The 19,675-nt window shown below is 44.6% G+C and overlaps 3 protein-coding genes across 16 annotated transcripts; 1 reads left to right on the top strand and 2 right to left on the bottom strand.

Moving 5' to 3' along the window:
• Positions 1-469: 469 nt before the first annotated feature.
• STRADA (STE20 related adaptor alpha) lies at positions 470-10,863 on the bottom strand. Of its 10 annotated transcripts, none has more exons than XM_032449418.2 (13): positions 10,790-10,837; positions 10,659-10,714; positions 9,583-9,640; positions 8,741-8,769; positions 5,405-5,507; positions 4,686-4,807; positions 4,453-4,561; positions 4,202-4,325; positions 3,435-3,606; positions 3,035-3,139; positions 2,560-2,801; positions 2,275-2,317; positions 470-1,887 (listed from the first exon to the last, which is right to left on the bottom strand). In XM_032449418.2, exons 2-13 carry the CDS (start codon positions 10,668-10,670, stop codon positions 1,735-1,737), a joined length of 1,272 nt encoding a protein of 423 aa, XP_032305309.2. In that variant the 5' UTR covers positions 10,671-10,714; positions 10,790-10,837; the 3' UTR covers positions 470-1,734. The 10 variants fall into 10 exon arrangements, with proteins under 10 accessions (XP_032305309.2, XP_015741163.2, XP_085379729.1 ...); XM_015885677.3 differs by having other exon boundaries at positions 10,635-10,714; XM_085523603.1 differs by lacking the exon at positions 8,741-8,769 and having other exon boundaries at positions 10,819-10,863.
• LOC146757281 (uncharacterized) lies at positions 3,606-10,476 on the top strand. Of its 2 annotated transcripts, none has more exons than XR_014937083.1 (2): positions 3,606-4,159; positions 7,041-7,317. XR_014937083.1 is itself a non-coding variant. In XM_085523611.1 (2 exons), exons 1-2 carry the CDS (start codon positions 3,980-3,982, stop codon positions 10,334-10,336), a joined length of 432 nt encoding a protein of 143 aa, XP_085379737.1. In that variant the 5' UTR covers positions 3,829-3,979; the 3' UTR covers positions 10,337-10,476. The 2 variants fall into 2 exon arrangements, 1 of the variants encoding a protein (XP_085379737.1); XM_085523611.1 differs by lacking the exon at positions 7,041-7,317 and adding an exon at positions 10,085-10,476 and having other exon boundaries at positions 3,829-4,159.
• Positions 10,864-11,320: 457 nt separating the features above from the next.
• Positions 11,321-19,669, bottom strand: CCDC47 (coiled-coil domain containing 47). Of its 4 annotated transcripts, none has more exons than XM_085523594.1 (13): positions 19,557-19,669; positions 18,263-18,528; positions 18,040-18,147; positions 17,757-17,931; positions 17,404-17,525; positions 16,770-16,835; positions 16,285-16,386; positions 15,524-15,634; positions 14,881-14,966; positions 13,857-13,915; positions 13,470-13,579; positions 13,131-13,298; positions 11,321-12,829 (listed from the first exon to the last, which is right to left on the bottom strand). In XM_085523594.1, the coding sequence occupies exons 2-13, from the start codon at positions 18,521-18,523 to the stop codon at positions 12,749-12,751; spliced, it is 1,449 nt and encodes a 482-aa protein (XP_085379720.1). In that variant the 5' UTR covers positions 18,524-18,528; positions 19,557-19,669; the 3' UTR covers positions 11,321-12,748. The 4 variants fall into 4 exon arrangements, with proteins under 4 accessions (XP_085379720.1, XP_015741158.2, XP_085379721.1 ...); XM_015885672.3 differs by lacking the exon at positions 19,557-19,669 and adding an exon at positions 19,451-19,512; XM_085523595.1 differs by lacking the exon at positions 19,557-19,669 and adding an exon at positions 19,392-19,512.
• Between the last annotated feature and the right edge of the window lie 6 nt (positions 19,670-19,675).

Consider the following 19,675-nt stretch of genomic DNA (forward strand, 5'->3'; position numbering starts at 1 on the left):
AGAAGAATGAAAACTATTGGCTTGTACCAAGTTTATCTGTCACTTTGGAAATGCTGTTTGGGAGGTAAGCCAGACTGCTGCAGTTAGTTGTGATTTATTGCAGCTCAGAGGAGCGTATTCCCTCCCATCTTTTCTGCTGCCTTTTGATCTCTAGAAGTCAAGAGCTAAAAGTCACATCAAACAGGATTCAGGACTTCAGATAGTGATACCACTGTGGAATCGTCCCTTGGGGAGGAAGCCAGCAGCTGTACCATGTCCCTAATGCAGGGTTTTATGCCATCAGTGATACTTCTCTCAATGATTTTTCCCTTGCTGCAAGTACCAGTAACCAGCTCTGTCCAGGCCTGTGGGATGGGGATAAGAATTTGGGCAAGAAGGAAACTTCACAATGGGTTGAACTGCAAGATGCAACCTCTTAAATATGGAGCTGAGAAGAGCATAAGCTTCCATCACCCTGCAGAAACAGCACTTACAAACTTCAGAAATATTTTATTTTGGCAAAAAAAAAAAAACAACCCAAAAACTAGAGTAACAAACTTCATCTGGCTTCAAGTCGTTTACAAACAGAAGGACCTGCTGTCAGCACCGCTCCTCCCATCAAGCACGCTTACAGGGCTGGAATCCCAGTGCTTCATTTGAGAGTGGAAAGAGCTCCAGCACCCGTGGTCCTTGGAAAGGTCAAACTAAAAAGCCTTAAACACGCCTCCAAAACCAAATGCTGTGAGCTGTCACAGCCAGGGATCAAGGGAAGCTGTGTGAAAAGCAAGCAAAGGATTTTTATATCTCATTCATTCGGGGATGGTGGTACAGCAATGGCAACAGAGGGCTTAGATCAGTGAGCGTAACATTCAAAGAGGTGGTGTGAGTAAGAGGATTTGGTGTGAAAATTACTTTCCCTCCATGCCAAGTCACTGAGCACGGGCTGGTATGGATATTCCATGCTGTAAAAGCTGCCCAGACAAAAGGAGGCTGAGCTGGATGTGATGGGGGAGGTTAGAAAAGCTGGTACGTTGCACAGAATTACACATTAGGATTTGATGACCCAGGCAGCCATGGGAGGAGGTGGGGATGGCATCTGACCTGGAGCTCAGAGCACACAGCCTCAGCTGAGAGGAGTCTTAAAAGCTCTCTCCAGAGCTGGAGCAGAGCTCAGAAGTGCAGAGGAAAGCCCAGTGCAGTGAACGTGCCCACAACAGCCTCAGGTTACCTTCTGGTTCTCATTTTCCACCATAAAGAAGTGACCAAGCTTAAGAACGCACTCCTTTCTGCACCCTCAGAAGTTACCCAGTAACAACACAAATCAGACTAGCTCTAAGAAAATGCCCAAAACTAAGAACTGCTTTCCTCCCCTTCTTAACTCTAAGGCACCCTTTAAAAAATACATATAAAAAAATAGGGTCGTGCAGCCTTCACCTGTAAGACGAGGAAGCCAATCCTTTTTAGAAACAAGGGGAAAGAGACCATAACTGAACAGATTCACTCAACCCGTTCTTGTGTTCTCCTGCTGCTCAGCTGCAAGAACTGGACTATGGGGCACTGCACCACCCTGAATGCTCTGCAGCTCCGGTCTGTCCATTTGTTTCCAGGCTTCTTTCCAAGTAAACAGGCAGCTGAAAGCTTCCCAAGGACCTGTAAACTCTTCTATGTGTAACATTCATCACCTTTTATGACTCAGGAACAATAAATTACAATGTCCAGAAAGCTCCTCCAGAACCAAGCAGAGTCTCTGTTATTCTAGAACTCCCAATCATCCACATCCAGCTGCTCCAGGTTTGAAACCAGCCCAAAAATGCCACTGGGATCCTGGGGCCGCGTCCCTTCAAAGTTGGTAATGGGTGTGACGGGGCGCAGGAGTTCAGGGAGTGCTTCAGAAGCACGACGCTTGATCTGCGTGGAAAAGAGAGCTCAGCTGCTGAAATGCTTCTTCATGTGGGTGGGCAGCATGTAAGACAAGCATCCTCTGTCTGCACTGAGGGATGCACAACCTGCATCTTATAACAGGACAGTGCTTTGCACAGTAACACTTGTGTGACCCTGATGTTCCCCTCAGTGAAGCTGAAGTGTCTTAGGGGAGGGAGCTGCTTGAAGAGCCACCTCACCTCAGCCTCCCACCTTCCTGGAGAATGCAAGGCTCACTAACCTGCACTGCTGCTAATCACCAAGCTAAATTAATCCAGCAGCTCAGAATGCCCACCCTCAGCTTTGGTGACACAGTAAGGTAACGATTGCAGAACAGCCGCTGTTCTGTATCTGTGCATCTAATGATCTCCTTACCTGCTTGAAAAAGGGATGATTAAGCAGAGCGCCTGCACTTGGCCTGTTCAAATAAAACAAAAGAAAACCAGTCAGTGCACTCTGACCCTTCAAGTTGCCCGTGCAGTTCTGTCAGCAGTTCACCATCACAATCCCATCCCGCCCATCCCCTCCCTTACACCAGCTCTGGCACCCAAACTCTGTGAAGATTCAACACATTAACCCAGCAGTGGCTCCCATGGTTTATTCAGCACAAAACCTGTGCTCGTGGCAGGCCTGTGAAGAGCAGCTTCGGCCTGGCTTTACCTGAAGTCTGGGTTCCGCTGAAGGCACTGCCCGACGAAGTTATGGAAGCAGGAGGAGAAGGTCCGAAGATAAGGGTGCAGGTTTGACTCTCCATTGGCCGCTCTCACATTGCTCACAGCTGTGCTCTCACCCAGCCCGTAATTTGCACTTGAACGAGAGGTTTTCATAGTCAGCTCATCAGCAGGAATTGTTGTGGTGTCTAGCAGGCAGGGAACAGTTCCATTCAGCTTTTCCAAGAGCATCTGGAAGTGAAGGACATCAACACCCCACGTATACACAAACTCCAGTTAAAAATTCTCAGTACATCTCTCATGTCCTCAGCATTTGGCCATTACCATTCTGACACCAAAGCACCATACAGAAAAAACAGCAATGAGAAGGGAATTCGGGCACCCTCCTGTCTCCACAACCCAGAGCTGAAAGGCGGTTGTTCATGCTGAGATGAAAGAATGAAGGATGTGCCTTTATACCTTACCTGAGTGGAAGGCATGTCTTTAAATGGTACGTGTCCATTTGCCAGTTCACAAGCTGTGATCCCTATGCTGTAAATATCAGATTTTGCATCATATCCCTGAAGATTCTAGAAGAAAAAGGAAATAAAAACTACAGACGTGCAATGCAGACAGGTGATGCCCATGATTTGCTGAGCAGGACAAACACAAATGATTTCAGCAGAACAAACACAACCCACATATAGGATTGGGCTGAGGGGATTTCTAAGGTAAAAAGTGCAGAGTTAAGATCCTCATCATGAGCAAAAGCAACACTGTGGCTGCTGGTTTTATTCTTCCCAGAACTTACCCCAAAACCTCCGAAAGCTACACAGAGATATGATGTATTACTGAGCACAAGCAGTAGTTGGTTTTTAAACACACCTGCTGCAAGACTTCAGGGCTGAGCCAAGGTAGGACTTTGATGCTGTATTTGGGAAAGTCGTGAACAACTTTGAGGCGCTGCCCGTGGTTAATCATACTCAGGTTACTTCTCAGGCCTGAGAGATACACCTTCCCATCTACAGAAATCAGGATATGGCTGGCTTTCACGCTCCTTAAAAGAACAACAAAGATCAGTCAGGTTCTCTGTCTCCAAAGGTTCCTTATAGCATCCCCAGGAACACTGCTAGCATAGAAGTACACTACAGAGGACTGAAGGCCTCTTACCTGACCAGCTCTGACAGTACCGTACCATAAAGGACCAACCCAGGACATTCAGTGCTTAAAACAGAGTATCCCAATTGAAGGATAATATCAGAGGAAAGGAAAAATAAACTAGAGGGTGGAAACAATAATCTAAGGAAGAGATTTTTAAAAGATTCAACCTTAATGAGCACCTACAGAAAGATTAAAAGCTTAATGAGGAGATTCCTAACGGCCATCCTGAACACTGTGCAGAACTACTGACACAAACATCAACATCCAGGATGTTCAACCACTTTGCTTTTCCCCCAGGGAATGTTGCTGCGGCAAGGAGAAATACAGGACTGGAGGCCATGGACTCAGGACAAATCTACCCACACTTCTGCTCTCCATTCAGAGCCTTAGCAAGTCTGCTTGCCAACGTGGCTGTCCCGACTTCAGACAAGGGCCTTCAGGGTACAGAGGTAAGTTTGTTTCAGTACCACTTCTATTATTACTATTTTTACCTGTGTACATAGCCCATATGATGGATGTAGTCAAGTGCTTTCAAGACTCCTTGGAGAATATATGCAATAGCCAATTCACTCATCCCATCCATAAAATGGGTACAGATTAGATCTTTTGCAGAGCCTAAAATGAAACAGAACATCTCTTCATTGGTCAGAAAAACAAGGATGTTTCAATGAAGATGTAATACCTCTTAAACTTCATCTTACAGGATATGCTGGTGAGACAAAAATACATCCCCTTCACTTACCATAGGCCATGAAAGATGTCACTACCCATAGCTCATTGTCAGCTATGAACGTTGCTTTGTATGGCACAATATTAGGGTGGTTGAAGAGCTTGGAGACATGAAGTTCCCCCTGAAGGCAAAAAAGATATTTCAATTCAGTACAGTAAATGCAAAACTATGAATATGGTATTGGTAAGCACCGTTCTTATCATCTCTCCTAAACTCACTCTATGGCATCACTAGGTTCACGTTACCTGCAAGAATGTGACCATTTCATTGGTGCAGGCTTCCAGGTTAACTCTTCTGACAGTGACGTACTCCCCTGAGGGTTTATACCTGGCCAGGTTTACAACCATCAAGTCTTCAAAGCCTCTGCCTGAAATAAAAGGCATTCAGCCTTCAGTGATATTTCTGGAAGCACACAGTTCTAAAGAACTCCACCAATCCTTGGCCCTTAAATAACCTTTATACTCATTTACTCAAACTATTTATGGCCTTATGAGTGAAAGAAAGTAATTGTTCCGTCAGAAGTCATCTCCCTTGGCACGCATCCCATTGATTGCAGCCAGTAAGTTCACATTATCCAGTCTTTCAAGCTCACAACTGAGGCAGAAATGATTCAGCCACAGCCCCTCCAAGGACAGGGAGAAGATTCAGGGTCCTTCTGCTGACTTTGTACCTCATACTCAGCACTGTTAACTCACCACACACCTCCTTCCACTGCAATCCTTTGGGATAAGCATCCCAGCTTTATCAAAGTGATTTTAAAATCAAAGAGGAATCACAGAATTGAAGGGGCTGGAAGGAACCTCTAGAGATCATCGAGTCCGACCCCTCTACAAAGCTGGCTCCCTAGGCCAGGTTACACAGAGGAAGAGTGTTCGAATGGCAAATAAACAAGCAACTCATTGAGACAAGGCCAACACATCAGTCAGCAGCAGACTTCAGTCCTCCACCCCACCTGTAATCTTACCTATGATAGTGAGCAACTCATAACAGCTGCTGTCTGGGAGGAAGTTGCTCATGGTGTCCCTTTTATGGGATGAAGCTATCGACTCGGAGCTCGCCTCATTTGTCTGGGGAGAAAAGATAAAGTCAGCTCAGAAGAAATAAAGATCACATGCTGGTAAAAAGCATCTGCTCCTTATATTATCATACACAATCAATAAAACAACTGAAAGTAGAGGAGAGAATTTAACTGCTGTTATAATAATACCAAACAGTTAAATGGCAATTGAAATCCAGGAGATGCCTCATTTCAGAAGGTCCAGACATCTGCGTTTTAATCAAGTAACCACACAATGTTCACTCACTTTAAGCTGCAACGTCTTCAGAAATGTTTGGACAAAGCCAATTACTGCTCACCTGAACAGTTCAAGCACTGCTTTGTGGGAACTACCTTTCTGCAGTTATTTACATTCTTGCCTGAACAAAAGCCATGGGAGCACGGAGTGTTTCCAGCAGGCTGCCCTATGGCACTCAGCACTCCTGCCTGATGCTGGGCTGTCAGTGCTTGCTGCATTAAGACCAGCAAAGCTGAAGCTGCTGAGCTGAATATAGAAGATGAACCAACTCAGGGAAGGGATGAAGGTCAGCATGAAAAATAAAGCTCTGAATGAAAGCAAAAATTCAGCTGCAAAGAATTGGTGCTTATAGGAGGAAAAAAAAAGACCTCACAGCACAAAGGGAATCAGCGCTCCCAAACCTGCCAGCTTTTCTTTGCTGCTTCTTATAGGAAGTTACCTGCTTTATTTACACACATCTTTTCAAGCAGCATTCTGGGTGAGATGGTGCAATGCTCTTGCAAGCTCCTCTGCACACCCTGCAGCTCCTTTGAATCCCAAAGTCACAAGGAGTGCATCCTAATGGGGATCCAAATTGATTTGGTGTCCAACAGCAGATTTAGTTATCTCCCATTTCCAGCACATTAACTCCTGCTGACATTTGGAAGCACAGCTCATTTCTTCCACCTCATTCTTCATCAATTGCAAATGCCCTTTATCAGACCTTTTCTCATGGCACATGAAATAGAAAAGGCTTGTGCATTTTCCTACAGCGACAGCAAATGCTCCTTTATTTCCCCACACAGTGACATGTCCTGCTCTACACTCAGACAAGGGTAAATGTAGCTCACAAGCGCAGGCATCATTTACCATACATCACCTTTGGTTCAGTCTGAGGATTCAGCACCTGAGAAGCTTTCAGCTGTCCCTAAATGTACCCTGTGTATAAGCTATAAGTCAGGCTTCCTAAGTTCCAGCTTTGCAGCTCATTTTAAAGAACATTTTACCCCTCTCTGTCCACCCTAAAAATAAGGGTTACTTTCAGTTATGGGCAAAGGTGAAACTCAGTTTTGTGAACAGGGCTATGATGCAATTTCAGCTCGAACAACTGCAGCACAGCAACTCAGCTGCTGTTTCAGGGTAACCAACCCCTCCAATCTCAACAGCTCTAAAACCTTCATTCCAGCCACAGCAACACACAGTGCTGCAGCCCGGCTGTGGATGCTGAACGGAAAGTTACTGCCTATCTCAAACCTGTGCTAAAGATGCTTGTCAATTCTGACATTCACAGCATCATTAATGATTTCTTCCATCAATTTCACACAGTCCTCTCAACGTCAAGACTGACACACAGGCAGATGGAAACCTCTGAAGCAGAAAGGCACCACCAAGGAAGTGAAAGCAGAAGGCTCTGATAGCAGCGTTATGGAGCAATGGCAGCAGGTGAAACACTCAGCAGGATGTAAGTGGTTTGCTTTATTCAAGTCCACTCCAGGTAGAGCATAAGCCAACAAAACAGATGCAAACATTAAATCTTATTTATGGTTCAGGCTGTTTGAACAGCAATGGAAAAACAAAAAGAATGCAAACTCTCCTTTTAGAAGCCTTCATTAGAGGTCCTCACTCACCTGTCCTCACGTTAGCAGTGACCAGCAACAGAGTTAATGCAAAAGGAGCTGCACCAGAGAATTATCAACATGGTGCAGGAGTTTGGAAAACAAAGAAGGTTAAACTGAAATGTTACTTATGAAATACTGCAAAGAAAAACCAACAACCACTCCTTGGTGGTTTCACACAGGTCAGCTTTTGGTGTATGGTTAAAAGCAGAAGCAGCTGCAAAATGAAGTCGCACATATCTTGCTTTATGGCATGACTTTGGTGAATTGACCTCGTTGATCAGGTTTTAATTGGAAACAGGTTTGATTAAATCAATCTAAGATAATTATAAATGCCATATGAAAACGAGTTCTGTGGTGCCAGCAAAGCCTTTGCCAGATCACATTCCTCTGAAGCAGGAAGGGGGAATGTTGGTTTTGTTCTCCCAGTGTAGCATAAGCTGTGAATGTACATGACTTTACACAAAGTATTCTATATGTGGTGTATATTTTCAGCTTTGTTTGTGCCAGTAAATTACAGATAGTGGCACAAAATCAATTACCAGCAGCTCGAACTGACACAGTTACAACCAAATCACACTTAATTCCTGTTAGTAATTAGCTTAAACTAAAGCAACAGCTGCACACAGAGATGTTTCAATGTGGTGTGAGCAGGTGGGAAATAAATTAGGGACATATCCTGCCATAAAATACATTATTCTCTGAGCACTGCTCATCACTGTGTGTCATCAGGGCCTGCAGAACAAAAAGCAAAGGCAAAGTTCTCAGCAGCTCCGTTCTGGCTGTCTGGTTTTGAGCAGAGATTCCATGTTGACAAGTGGCTTTAGGTTTTAGGAGGCAAAGCTCTGTGTGTGTGCACAGAAATGGCTCTGAAGACCAAGCAACAGGAGGTCAGGTCACATCAGACTGAAAGTTACATACTTGCTTCTGATGTTGGAGCCTCTGATGTAGCTGCTGCCCAGAGGAAATAAAGGAAATCAAAATCCAAGTGTTCAGAAGGGAATATGGTTTAGAATGGCCAAAATAATCATAAATTGGGGCTGTTTTCAGAAGCGTTGCAAGCAAACTTCATCCATTTATTCTGAACCAGTTCAGAGATGGGCATCACTCAAAAATCAGACCTTCACAATCTCAAAACAGAAACTCTTGGCTGGGCAGGAGGGTGGAGGAGACCAACCCCTACCACTAATCCAAGAGGGGAAGTTCCAACTTCCAAACCAGTCACTATGTTTGCAAACCATACACCAAAACCTCCATGCCAGGGTGAAACCCATCTCCACGCTTGCAGAGCTACGTATAGAGATGAAGTAATAGAAACTAAGGTCAAAAGGAAAAAAAGAAAATCAAACTTCCACAAGGATAATCTCCATGCAATGAACCACAGCACCACAGCCTGCAAACGCCACTTACTTTTCTCCTAGAGTCACCCGGAGGCTGCTCTGGAGTAAAGAAATTCATTGTTCACCAAGTTGTGTTCAACAGACACCCATCCAAAATATAGTTGGAACATAAGGATGAGAACTCAGTACATAACCCCACACTTATCGACACCAAAGAGCTACAAATATATATCCTTATACAAATATTTCGCTTACAGATAAGGCTGCTGCATTACAAGTAATCAAACAGTGGCACAAGAATGGGAATCAAAGGGATTCAGTAGGGCTGCTGTTTATGTTCAACATAAAAGCAAACTGATAGATAAGGAATGACACACAAACTTAGCCTGAATACAGAATAATCTGGTGTTTAGTTATTTGAAGCAGAAGCTTGAAGATCTCTCTCTCTCTCTCTATATATATATATCTTTCCTATACTAAGTCACTGATCAACATTTCTGCATCCTAGTAGAATATAGCAGACCAGAAACCAATCAGCTCCCATACAGACAATGCTGGGGAGCCATCAGAACAGTTTCAGACTCATTTATCTTCTCAATAACAGTTTCAGACTCATTCTTACTCCATTTACCTTCTCAAATCTCTCTTTCTTTTCTTTCACCCAACAAAACCAGACTGCAGTGCCTGAAAACAGAACTGCCATCAGTGTGGAATTGATTTCCAAATGACTTGTTGGGTGCATCTGTGTTAACTCTGCATTGCTAGTCAGCCTGAATAACCAGATTTGGTGCTACAGATGGATGTATCCATCTCTTTTATTTCTAGATAGATAACTTCTACCAAATTAACAGGCTACAATAAGGCTTCAATAAGGCATTTCTATCAAGGTCACTTAACGAGAGCAAAACTTACCTCCAAATAGTTCGAACTCCCTTAAGCCCTCAACAATGAACTTTTCGGACACCCACCGCTAAGAGAAAAGAAATCCCCCAATAAGGAGTTACTTCCTTTAAGGACAAACCACCCCCTTTCCTCCCACACCCCTAAAAGCAGAATCATAACACAGCGTTATCGTGTCTATAACCCATCAGTTACAACCACCTCGATGTAGACAAGGATATTATTTGTTTGCCATTAGGATGGCACACATGCAGCATGCACACTGCATCTCCTGAATGGCATGCACTTACAGTAAGGTTCATTGTGCATTATTCAAACAAGAGCTTTCACACGTGCACACAGAGCAAAAATAACAAGCATGCAATGCTGACTTATAGAAAGATATAAACGTTTGGGTGCATAAATCAGTGCTTTGACATAGAGACAACACCTTGGAGGACGTGAAGCATTTGGACTACGTGCTATTTAGGTGCAGAATTAAAGCAGCATTGCAATAAGTGTTGTTCTCTTGCAGAATTCATGCTTGAATGTCAGAGCCAGCACTGTTTGTGCAGCGCTATTTGACTCCATGATCCAAAGAGCAGCAGAACAGATAAAGCAGCTTCAGGCTCGCAGTGCTGTTAGCACGAAGCAAATCACCAACAGCCCCGTGTTACAACGTGGCAATAAAACAACGGATAAACCAGCCAGTGGCGTTGAATGCAAGCAAAAGGGCGGCCCTGGAAAGCACCGCTGGGTGGGTGACAGTGCCCGTCCATCGCAGTGATCGCAGCCGCTGCTGTCAGTCGTTCCAAGTGCTTTTCTCCCGTGACACCGATCGCTTTGACGCTTTATAACGCAAAAATGAGCAGCGCCCCGTTTGGAACCCGTTGGGTTCGGGGAGACACAGATGTTACTATAGAGGCGGTACCGGGCCGGGCCCAGCTCCCCTCGTTCGCACCGTGACTTTAAGGCGGCTCTTATTGCGGCTCCCGTGACCCACAACACGGTGCTTTCCATCCGGCCCCAACAGGCCGCGGCCCGGTTTACCGGCTAGAGGGAGCTGGACGCCGTTTAACACTCACCCTAATCCGTTCGGGTTTACTTACAAGAAAAGACATGGACTCCGCGATAGCGCTACCTCACTCAATGAAGGGCAGGCAACCTAAAGGACGATAGCGGTCGGTTGGCCCGGTCCGGCCCGGTTCGGCCCGGTTCCCCCCTTAGCCCTCACCCTCACCCTCTCCTCAGGCTGCGGCCTACTCGCACCGGTAGAGACGCTGCGTGTGACGTCAGCACGCCTCCACGTGACTCACGACGACGCGGCGCACACGTTTGATGTCATCTCGCAAGCCCGCGCTCACGCACGAGAAAGGCGGGAAGCAGAGGGCGCCGCCATGTTGGATCTCCTCAGGGAGTGGCCGAGGTCTCTCAGCCCGTAAGCAGCGCAGAACGGCGGCTGCCTTCGCTCCAAGAGGAAAAGCCTCCATCTATACAATCTCCAGCTGGTGATGAGAGATCCATCTCTGGCTGCAAGCCCTTACTCCATTCCCACCTCTCACCCCACAGGCTAATTCACATCACTATCCCCAAGCCACTGCTGAGGTCATGTTAAGTTGTAATGCCTATAAAATGCTGAGGTAGTTGTAGTGCCTGGGGAAAAAAAACTGCTCTTCAACACAAAATATGCCTTGAGCCCTCCCCAGGGCACCTGAGATACTTATATACCATTAGCTGAGAGGAACATGGAGTCCAAAGCAAAGACGACAGGTAGAGTGTTTCAATGATCCTTTACTCTTCATTAGGTAGTTCATTGAATGTTCGTATTACAAAATTAGCTGCCGTGGGACTGAGGGAAAGCTGTCCGCTTCAAGAGAGCACGAACCAATATTTCTTCTCAAAGAAATTGTTGAAACACGATCATATTAAATCTTTAAAGCTAAATAGTGCTAAAATCTCACATAATCTACATCGGTTTTGGTTTTAAATTAACTTTTACCAACCATTATAAAATTTCACATATTTGCATGAATCAGGTTACAGACTTTTGCATTTAAATCCATGTGAAGTACCCCACGCTGGAACAAGAGCTTGAAGCAAGTGCTGTTTCAACAGCAGCTCATTCTTATTGCCTAAGAACAAAGTTTGTACAAATCATTGTACAAGGAAATGCAAGACACTGTTTTCCCCACAGAACTGTAAAAAGTCTGTCACAGCAACAATATCATCACACCTTCTGGACTAGAAGCATTTATAAAATGCACAGCTCTCTCAATGAAGTGCTTGCACAAGGGCATTTCACTTCCCCCCATACACACTCATACTCTTATCAGACAAGACAAGATGTCCACTGGAACGTTTTCACTTTCTTGGGGAAATTGGCAATTGCAGATACTCCACTGAATCGAGCTTCTTGCTGAAGTGAATGAGGCAGCAGCTGCTAAGACCAGGAGAAATGTTCTTGAGGCAAGTTTTTACAGTTAAAATATTCCAGGGAGGCTACTTGAAGCTGCTTAACTCACCATGCGCTCCTAAAGAACCACCATGCTGACATTTTACACTGTATTAAGGTCGTAGCATTCAAAACCACAAGTAGGAAACGACACTCACACACTCCACTCCCATTCCATCTAACCATCTATGTTACCTATCATACCTACAGGTGAACCGGTACCTTATTTGTAAAGAAAAAGAAAAATAACTCTTGTTCTACTGGGCTTAAATCCCTGAAGTATCCATATTGTGTATGGAAGGCTTTACGTTTTGTGCCTTTAAAAGCCTGATGCAAATAAACGCACAGTAAATGCTTGTTGTGCAGTTTTCCTCCCCTTAATTTATGAAATCCTCCCTTCCTTCCTAATAACTAAAACCAAAGTTTAAAACCAAAGCATTCACGTTACCAGCACACATGGATGTGTTTACAATCTTACGTTTTTAAAGAATAAATGACAAAGAGCATTCAAGAATATTGCATTTTTTCCCCCCCCCCAAACAGACAAGTAGCAAAACTTTACACCACCTGGAATAAAAGCTCTGCACATAAACCTGCAACGTTGCTGTAATACTTAAGTAACACCAATGCAGGGAACATTTCCCTTAATGGCTAGTAGTGTTCAAAGAACTGTAGGACTATGGAGTTAAGTAGCTCTTTGCACCCCATGGATTCAAACCCTGCAGGTGGCAGCTTCTCACAGTGCAGTCACATAGCTTTCACTTTGATTTGCTTCATCTTCATCTGCTTCTTCTCCAGTTTCTTCTGCTCACGCCTCAACGCAGCTTCCTGTAGGGAAGGATACAGAGATCCCAATGAGCACCGGTGATCTAACCCGAGAACAAGCTCGTCTCAGAAAAGCAGGACATAGAAGCAACCTTCAGCAGAGTGCTTGGGGTCACATCTCTGAGCAGGTAAGCTGGTTCCCCATTGACAGCCTTCACATGTTTCAGAAAGTAGGACAGCATACACTGAAAGTGTATAATCCCTTCTGATTAAGTCAGGCACTGCTGCTGGTAATGCCTACAGGCAGCCCTGGAGATACTGCAGGGTTAAAGTGCCAGTAGTTTATAACAAAAATCCATCTCACCTCCAGCCGACGCTGTTTTTCTGGATCCTCCTCATTCATGATCCGCTCCTTCTCTGCTCGTTTCTTCTCCTCCCGACGGGACTGGGCAGCTTCCTGTCTCTGCACATGAGTCAGTTTAAGGAAGTTCTCCTCCACACGGGCCCGGTTCTTATCAGCTTTCTGCTTACCCTTTTCACAGAGAAAAGCAAAGGCAGTTAATCGAGATTCCCTGTGAGCAGAGTGGAGTACCTGTGGTAGTTACATTGGAAAGACAAGACTCCTAGCTTTAAGATTAAGGATCCAATGTTAACACTTGGAGTTTATACGATTTTCAGAAGGCACAAAGCATATACCACTTACTTCTCTGTTCAGACGGAACTTCTTTGCTTTGTCAATCGAGTAGATAACCATGTTCATCAGAGGCAGCAAAGACTCCATATCCTTTGGGGAAGTGTTGCCTGAACCAGGCACTGAAATAGAGAATTCCCTGTTAACTCAGAGAGATTGGCAGCATTTTTTCTATCGGCTGTAATTCTCTTTATTGTTCACGCCATTAATGAAGATGATGTTCTTGTCTGCTGCCTTCTATTTACTGGCTAATCAACCAGTGATCCTGTTTGCATGCAATGCAGGCATCTGTAACATCATCTTCAACAGGTGAAGAAACTTGAGCATCTGACTAGCAGAGATGAAGCCCACCACCACTCTGACACACAAACACACGTAACACACACACAGTTCTCTTACCATTAAATGTAAACAAAAGTGTCTTTTTAGTTTCGGGCAGTTTTGTAAGCTGACCCTCCCTAAAAGGAAAGAAAAAGTGGCTGAAATGAGCAAATAAACATGGGCACACAAAATATCTCCCACTGTCAGGGGACCTCATTGAGAACCAAGAGACATTTGCAAACTACACACAAGATTAAAATAAACACATTTAAGTTTCAGTCTACTCAGATTCCTGACCTATTGTACTCAGTTCAGGATTCTAATGCAACAAAGGCAAACCTTGATTTCACAGAGCCTTCAAAGCTTAGCTATTTCAGTACAAGACACCGTCTTGCCTTACAATTAAATCAAAGTACATTCCTTTTTTTAGAGGGCAGTTTCAGGTTTTGATATGGATCATTTATTTGTATGCCTGTGAGCAAACCACACCCTTGCAAAAGCCTCCATGGTGATTAAGATGGTAGGATAAAGCACCCACTACTTGGTGATTCTGAGGCAGCAGTGAGAAGTACCCCAAGACAAGGCTCAGAGAAACAAAACGTATCGTATCTGTGTAACTTTGAAAAACACCTGAGAATTAACTGGAACAACAGTACTTATACAGGTGGTTTTTGTTTGCCTTTTGTCTTTTAAACAGCAAAATTTGCTCAAACTGAGCTCTCAGTGCATTCAGATAGTATCTGGATGAATGTGTGCTTTTTCAACCACTCTTCTTGCGGCGTTATTTACTCCTGAACTCGTCCACCTTCAGTGGGATTACTCAATTGTTTTCCATGCAGCTGTGTACACTGTAACAGCCAGGTTACGACTGGGAGCAGCCCAAGCTATAGAGTAACCAGCACACAAAAATATTTAAGGCAATACAACACCTTCAGCTTCTAAATCAATGCAGTGTTTGGAAGTACTGGGACTGTATTTATTCAGCTGCTTCACCTTTGCACCTTTATGTGCATTCCAGCTAGCAGCACACTGCAGACATGTCTGTCAGCCTCTACTTTGCTCTGTGTTACAACAGAAGGGGAAGATCTAGCTTTATACGTACTCTTGCATAAGTTTTGGACCGGAGAACTGGTCCGAGAATTGGACGGACTCGATCTTGTCAGCATAGTGCGTGAGGAAATGTATCATCTGAAAGAGAAACCAGCATTAGTTTTTGCTCTCACCAACACTTTCATCCTCCTACACGCTCAATATTGGTTTGCCAGTGTGTCCACATATCGCTCAGAAAACATTTGTGCTCTGCTTGCCACAATGACATCACAATTTAAGCCACTGCCAGAATGTGCCTCAATGCCTGGAATCAACACAAGCAACTCAGGAGTTACTACACATTTAATTCTCATTTGGGATTTGCCATTTCATTTGACGACAAGCTTGAACACCGAGGGCTCATGGACAGACTGACACCCTCCTTTCATCTGGCTGTTGAGCTAACTTGCAAGCTTTGAAAGTAAGTTTCAAGTCCTCAGTTCATAGACCAACAGTTGATATGTAAAAACAACTACAAGTGACAACTACACCCTTCTTCCAGTCCTTACATTTCTTCAGGGTCTTGGTGTTTCTAGATCTCACTGGGGCCATTTAGTTCTATTGTGATTTTTAAAGGAGATTAAGGTCAGAATTTTTGTACAGGCTGTAAGTGCTGGGAGCACCAAGGAGTATTTGTATACATCAGCCCAGATTACCTTTGCGTCCATCATTCCCTCTGTGACCTCCCCCATCTCTGACAAGATTGCCAGGGAATCTGGAAGCCCATACTTTGCACCAGACTTGGGTTTATCGCTGCAGAACTCACTCTAATGCAAACAGAGGAACGGAGGGAAAAAAAAACAATAATAAATACAAGCATGCAAATAGCTTATCACAGCAAACTGCTCCATCAGAATGGGACCCCTAGAAGAACCCGAAAAGAAACAAGAGAAAAAAAATGCATTAATTCAGTCACTGCCTGGCTGAGGACACTTCAAGTATCAGTGCATGTAGTCTAAGTCAGTATTTCCCTTCAATAGGAGTGCTTCAAGGAGAAATGAATTGCAACACTTCCACGCCAAAACACCTGAAGTGGATTAATGCATTTAGAGTATTTGGTTTGATAAAACAACTAAGCTACTGGTATCCCACCAACCACACTTCAGTGCTGTTACTTGAGACATTAAGAAAGATTTGCAAATCACTGGTTGTTATTACTGAGTTCTTTGCAAGCTTCAGTGCTTGAATATTTGGGGAGCTTGATTTCAGTCTAGGTAAAAACATGACCCAAATTTTTCCATGTCAGATATCATTAATAAGTTTACTCTTCAATCCTTAACTAAGTCATTTGTGCAAATTATATGGGGTGAAATGAGACACATAATGACAGCATAACCCAACCTCCTGCTAAACAAACAGATTCAAAGAATAGGATGTAAGAACTCCTGTCTTATTATTCCAGCGTGAGTGCACATACCAGGTCCTGCATCTCTTTCTGAAGTCGCACCAGTGCTTTTCTCGTTCCAACAGCAAACACATAGGTGTCCATATCGTCATCATTCATTGTTACTTTTATTTGCTGCAGGGCAGAAAGTAATTAGCAATTTCTCAGTGTATTTTAGGGAAAGGTAGCTTTTAATTTTTGCTGAGCATTCAGTTCAGCATTCCAGTATAGTGCTACATAGTAATGACAGAAGGGCTGTAAGCCTCCTTTGCAGAGCAGACATTCATTGCCTGTCTGCCCATATCTAAATTCAGCATTCTTAACAGACATAAGCAAATACTGTCAGAGATACGGATAATTCTTGCAGATTGTTCCACGAGATACTGGACTGTAAGGTGCAGAATACAATGCAAAGACACCCAGCAGTGCACATAGTATAAATACAACAAAAAGCAGCACTGCCACACCAAAGGAAGGCACCCATTCAGCACAGCTGATCTGAAGGGTCGAGTACGTACCACTTGGTCACAAGCCGGCCTCATCATGCGTGCAAGAACATTCAGTAGGTCTTGTCTCTTGAGAAACTAGAAACACAAGATTTTCAACTCAGAATATTGATAATGTACCTAGAATGAAGGTCTTCATTAGCAGATATGAGTGGAAATTAAGGAAAAACGGGGCTGTTTTATGTCGATATTTTTTACAGAGGAACGTAGCTTTGATGAATGCATTGGAAGCCACTCATATTGCTCAAAAACAGGCCCACATTTTGCACTTCATCAAGTTGCTCAGGGCCTCGTTCTCTCAAATTATGAGCTGAACTAATGAGTGAGACTGTCCATCCCAGGTGCAGGATACCGTCTTTGTTAGACCTCACTGAAACACCAGCTGGTCCATTCCTCTGCTTAAGTCCTTCTGAATGGCAGCTGGACTCTTCCAACACATATTCTTTATACTTCTCGTTCTCTACACTCTAAGTATTATTCACTTTGATCCACTTTAGTGGGCAGAATACAGGACTGTCTGACCAGCTTTCCCTTCCCATGTGCATATTCAGAACTCTGCCTCTCAACCTGACATGGAGCACAGCTGGGCCCTCCTTGTTGCTCACACTGGAGACTGAAATCTGGCAACAAACTCACTCCTCCTCACCTTGAGCTGGATGAGCATCCCTTCACAGCACACCCTTCCAGAGCACCACAAGTTGTAGATGTGTTCATTTTCTTGATTTAGTTTCCCAGTGCTTGTAGCTTCTTTATTAGTGCCATCATCCCCTAAAGAAAACAAGAATGAAAGATAAATGCCCCACACATTCACACACCAAGTGGTGACAACAGACTTAGAAATTGGTTCTCCTGGGTTAATTCAGTATTGCCATGATGTTTGTGAATAACATAAACCACCACACCATTATTTCAGCACTGGAAGAGTGGCATATTATTTATCTACATCCAGAGCTGTTATTATTCTAATGAAATAAGTTGAGAATGCACTACACAACTTACCAACAAGAGCAAAATTGCTCTCTAGCAGCTCCCTGTGTGTACTGAACCACGCATGAGCCAAACGGTTGTTTTTGTTCTTCCCAATGATGTAATTCATGATATAAGCGAGAAGACCTGTTACCATCAGGATCTCCATGTAATAACTCTCCCAGCTGTTCTGAAGGTGAGCAGGGACCTACAGAGAGTAAATAAGATTCTTAGTGTCTGTATAACAATTACTGGCATAGAGACACCAACAATTAAGCAATGATATAACAGAAATAGAAACAAAACTCGTACTTACATTCACTATTGTTATGGGGTCTTTATTTTTACTAGGGGATGCATCTGGTTTCTCTTCGTAGCCTTCAAACTCCTCGTCATCATAAGGTTCACTCTCAGTGTCACCTTCCTGACGGATAAGAAACACAAGCATTGTGAAGATCTAAAGGCTGGCAATCACAATCCAAAAACATACAGCAAGAAAGCACGGTTCAGAAATACCATCAGGGAATCCATGGAGATACCTGCACATCTGTGTCATCAAAGTCCTCCTGATTCTCATCCTGACCTTCAAGCTCTACAGTGGCTTCTTCTTCATCATCTTCTGTAGTGATGATCCTCTGAGGGGACTCTGTGACTGTATCTTCATTAACATCTTCAAATTCAGCAAAGTCATTGTCGTCATATTCCATGATATCGTCTCCATCTTCAAACTCATCATACTTGGCCAAAGAAAAACCCCACGGGATGAACAGGACAGCAATGAAAACGTAGAAATTCTTCATTTTCGCTGCAAAAAATCCACAAGATTGCATCAAATCCTTCTGCTACGAGACACCAATTCTGTTACATGACATCTCCAGTAACTATTCATTTATGATCATTTTGCATGGCCAGAATCAGGGCATCCCACCTCCATTTGTGCTCAGACATAGAGACATTTCCTTGGACACTCAATGATGGATGGATATATAGAAATAACAATGAATGGACCCATGAGATCAAAGCTCCCCCCATAACTACCAGGAACCTGCAGAGATTTGGGTTATTTTGGATGGTTCTGGTTTTCTACCCTCAGCTTCCTATGTCTTTTTGCTTAAGCAGCCCCAGGCTCTCACCACCTCCATCACTGAGGGTCTCAATGCAATGAGAACCGACTGCCGCCCTCCCCAGGCACCCATCACAGCAGGGGGGGGTTGAAACCAAATGATCTTCGAGTTCCTTTTGACTCCATACACTTGTACGATGCTCTATGGGCGATCAGCTGCAGCAGGGCTGGCATAAGACTCCTCCTGCAACCCGATCCGAGTGGGAACCTGCAGGTTAACGAGACTGATCCCATAGGAGCTCCAAATAGAAACAATCTGTTTGTAAATCAGCCCGGCGCTGAGCACCACACGCTCAGTGCTATGAATGACAAGGGCAGCTAAAACCCATTACAGTGCCAAAGGAATCCAGCAAAAACCCAAACGGAGCACGCTCACAGGAACGTAAATCAAGCCGTTAAACACAGCAAAGCGGAACCTAGCGATTCTATGGGACCCCAGCACGGCCTTCACACCGACGGATTCCGCTTCCTTCCCAATAAAGGCCCGGATCCCTCCAGCCCGGCCGTGACCCCCCGGTTCCACGGTTCCTCAGTGCCGCGCACACCGTGTAACGGGACGGGACCGAGCGCAGAGCGGAGCTGGGACCCGGCCGGGCCGCGTTACCTGAGTCACGCGGCGCCGCACACTCAGGCCCTGCCCGCCGCCACGGCCGCAAACAGCGTAACGCTGCGTACTTTGCGTAGCGGGACAGAGCATGCGCACTACGCACCGCCCCGGCGCTGCCGGTCGCTCTCTCACTGCCCGCTCCTACAACCCTTCACCTGCGGCTTCACCCGCCGCTAGTGCGCATGCTCGGTACGGCGCTCTGACCTCAGCGCGGCACGCACG

Source organism: Coturnix japonica, chromosome 24, assembly GCF_054131305.1.
Source record: "Coturnix japonica strain WE chromosome 24, WE-NBRP24, whole genome shotgun sequence".
Lineage (NCBI taxonomy): Eukaryota > Metazoa > Chordata > Aves > Galliformes > Phasianidae > Coturnix > Coturnix japonica.

Bases quoted from the DNA above. Each gene is read 5' to 3' on its own strand.
- LOC146757281 (XM_085523611.1), top strand. From the start codon at position 3,980: ATGTTCAACCACTTTGCTTTTCCCCCAGGGAATGTTGCTGCGGCAAGG. The intron at 4,160-10,084 runs GTAAGTTTGTTT...GTTCTCTTGCAG, and splicing joins AGGGCCTTCAGGGTACAGAG to AATTCATGCTTGAATGTCAG.
- STRADA (XM_015885677.3), bottom strand. From the start codon at position 10,670: ATGTCTTTTCTTGTAAGTAAACCCGAACGGATTAGG. The intron at 5,508-8,740 runs GTAAGTGGCGTT...TTTTCTCCCCAG, and splicing joins CGGGTGACTCTAGGAGAAAA to ACAAATGAGGCGAGCTCCGA. The intron at 3,607-4,201 runs GTAAAAATAGTA...TGTTCTTTTAAG, and splicing joins CATATGGGCTATGTACACAG to GAGCGTGAAAGCCAGCCATA.
- CCDC47 (XM_085523594.1), bottom strand. From the start codon at position 18,523: ATGAAGAATTTCTACGTTTTCATTGCTGTCCTGTTCATCCCGTGGGGT. The intron at 16,836-17,403 runs GTGAGGAGGAGT...TTGTGTTTCTAG, and splicing joins GGATGCTCATCCAGCTCAAG to TTTCTCAAGAGACAAGACCT. The intron at 12,830-13,130 runs GTGAGATGGATT...CCTTCCCTACAG, and splicing joins AAAAACAGCGTCGGCTGGAG to GAAGCTGCGTTGAGGCGTGA.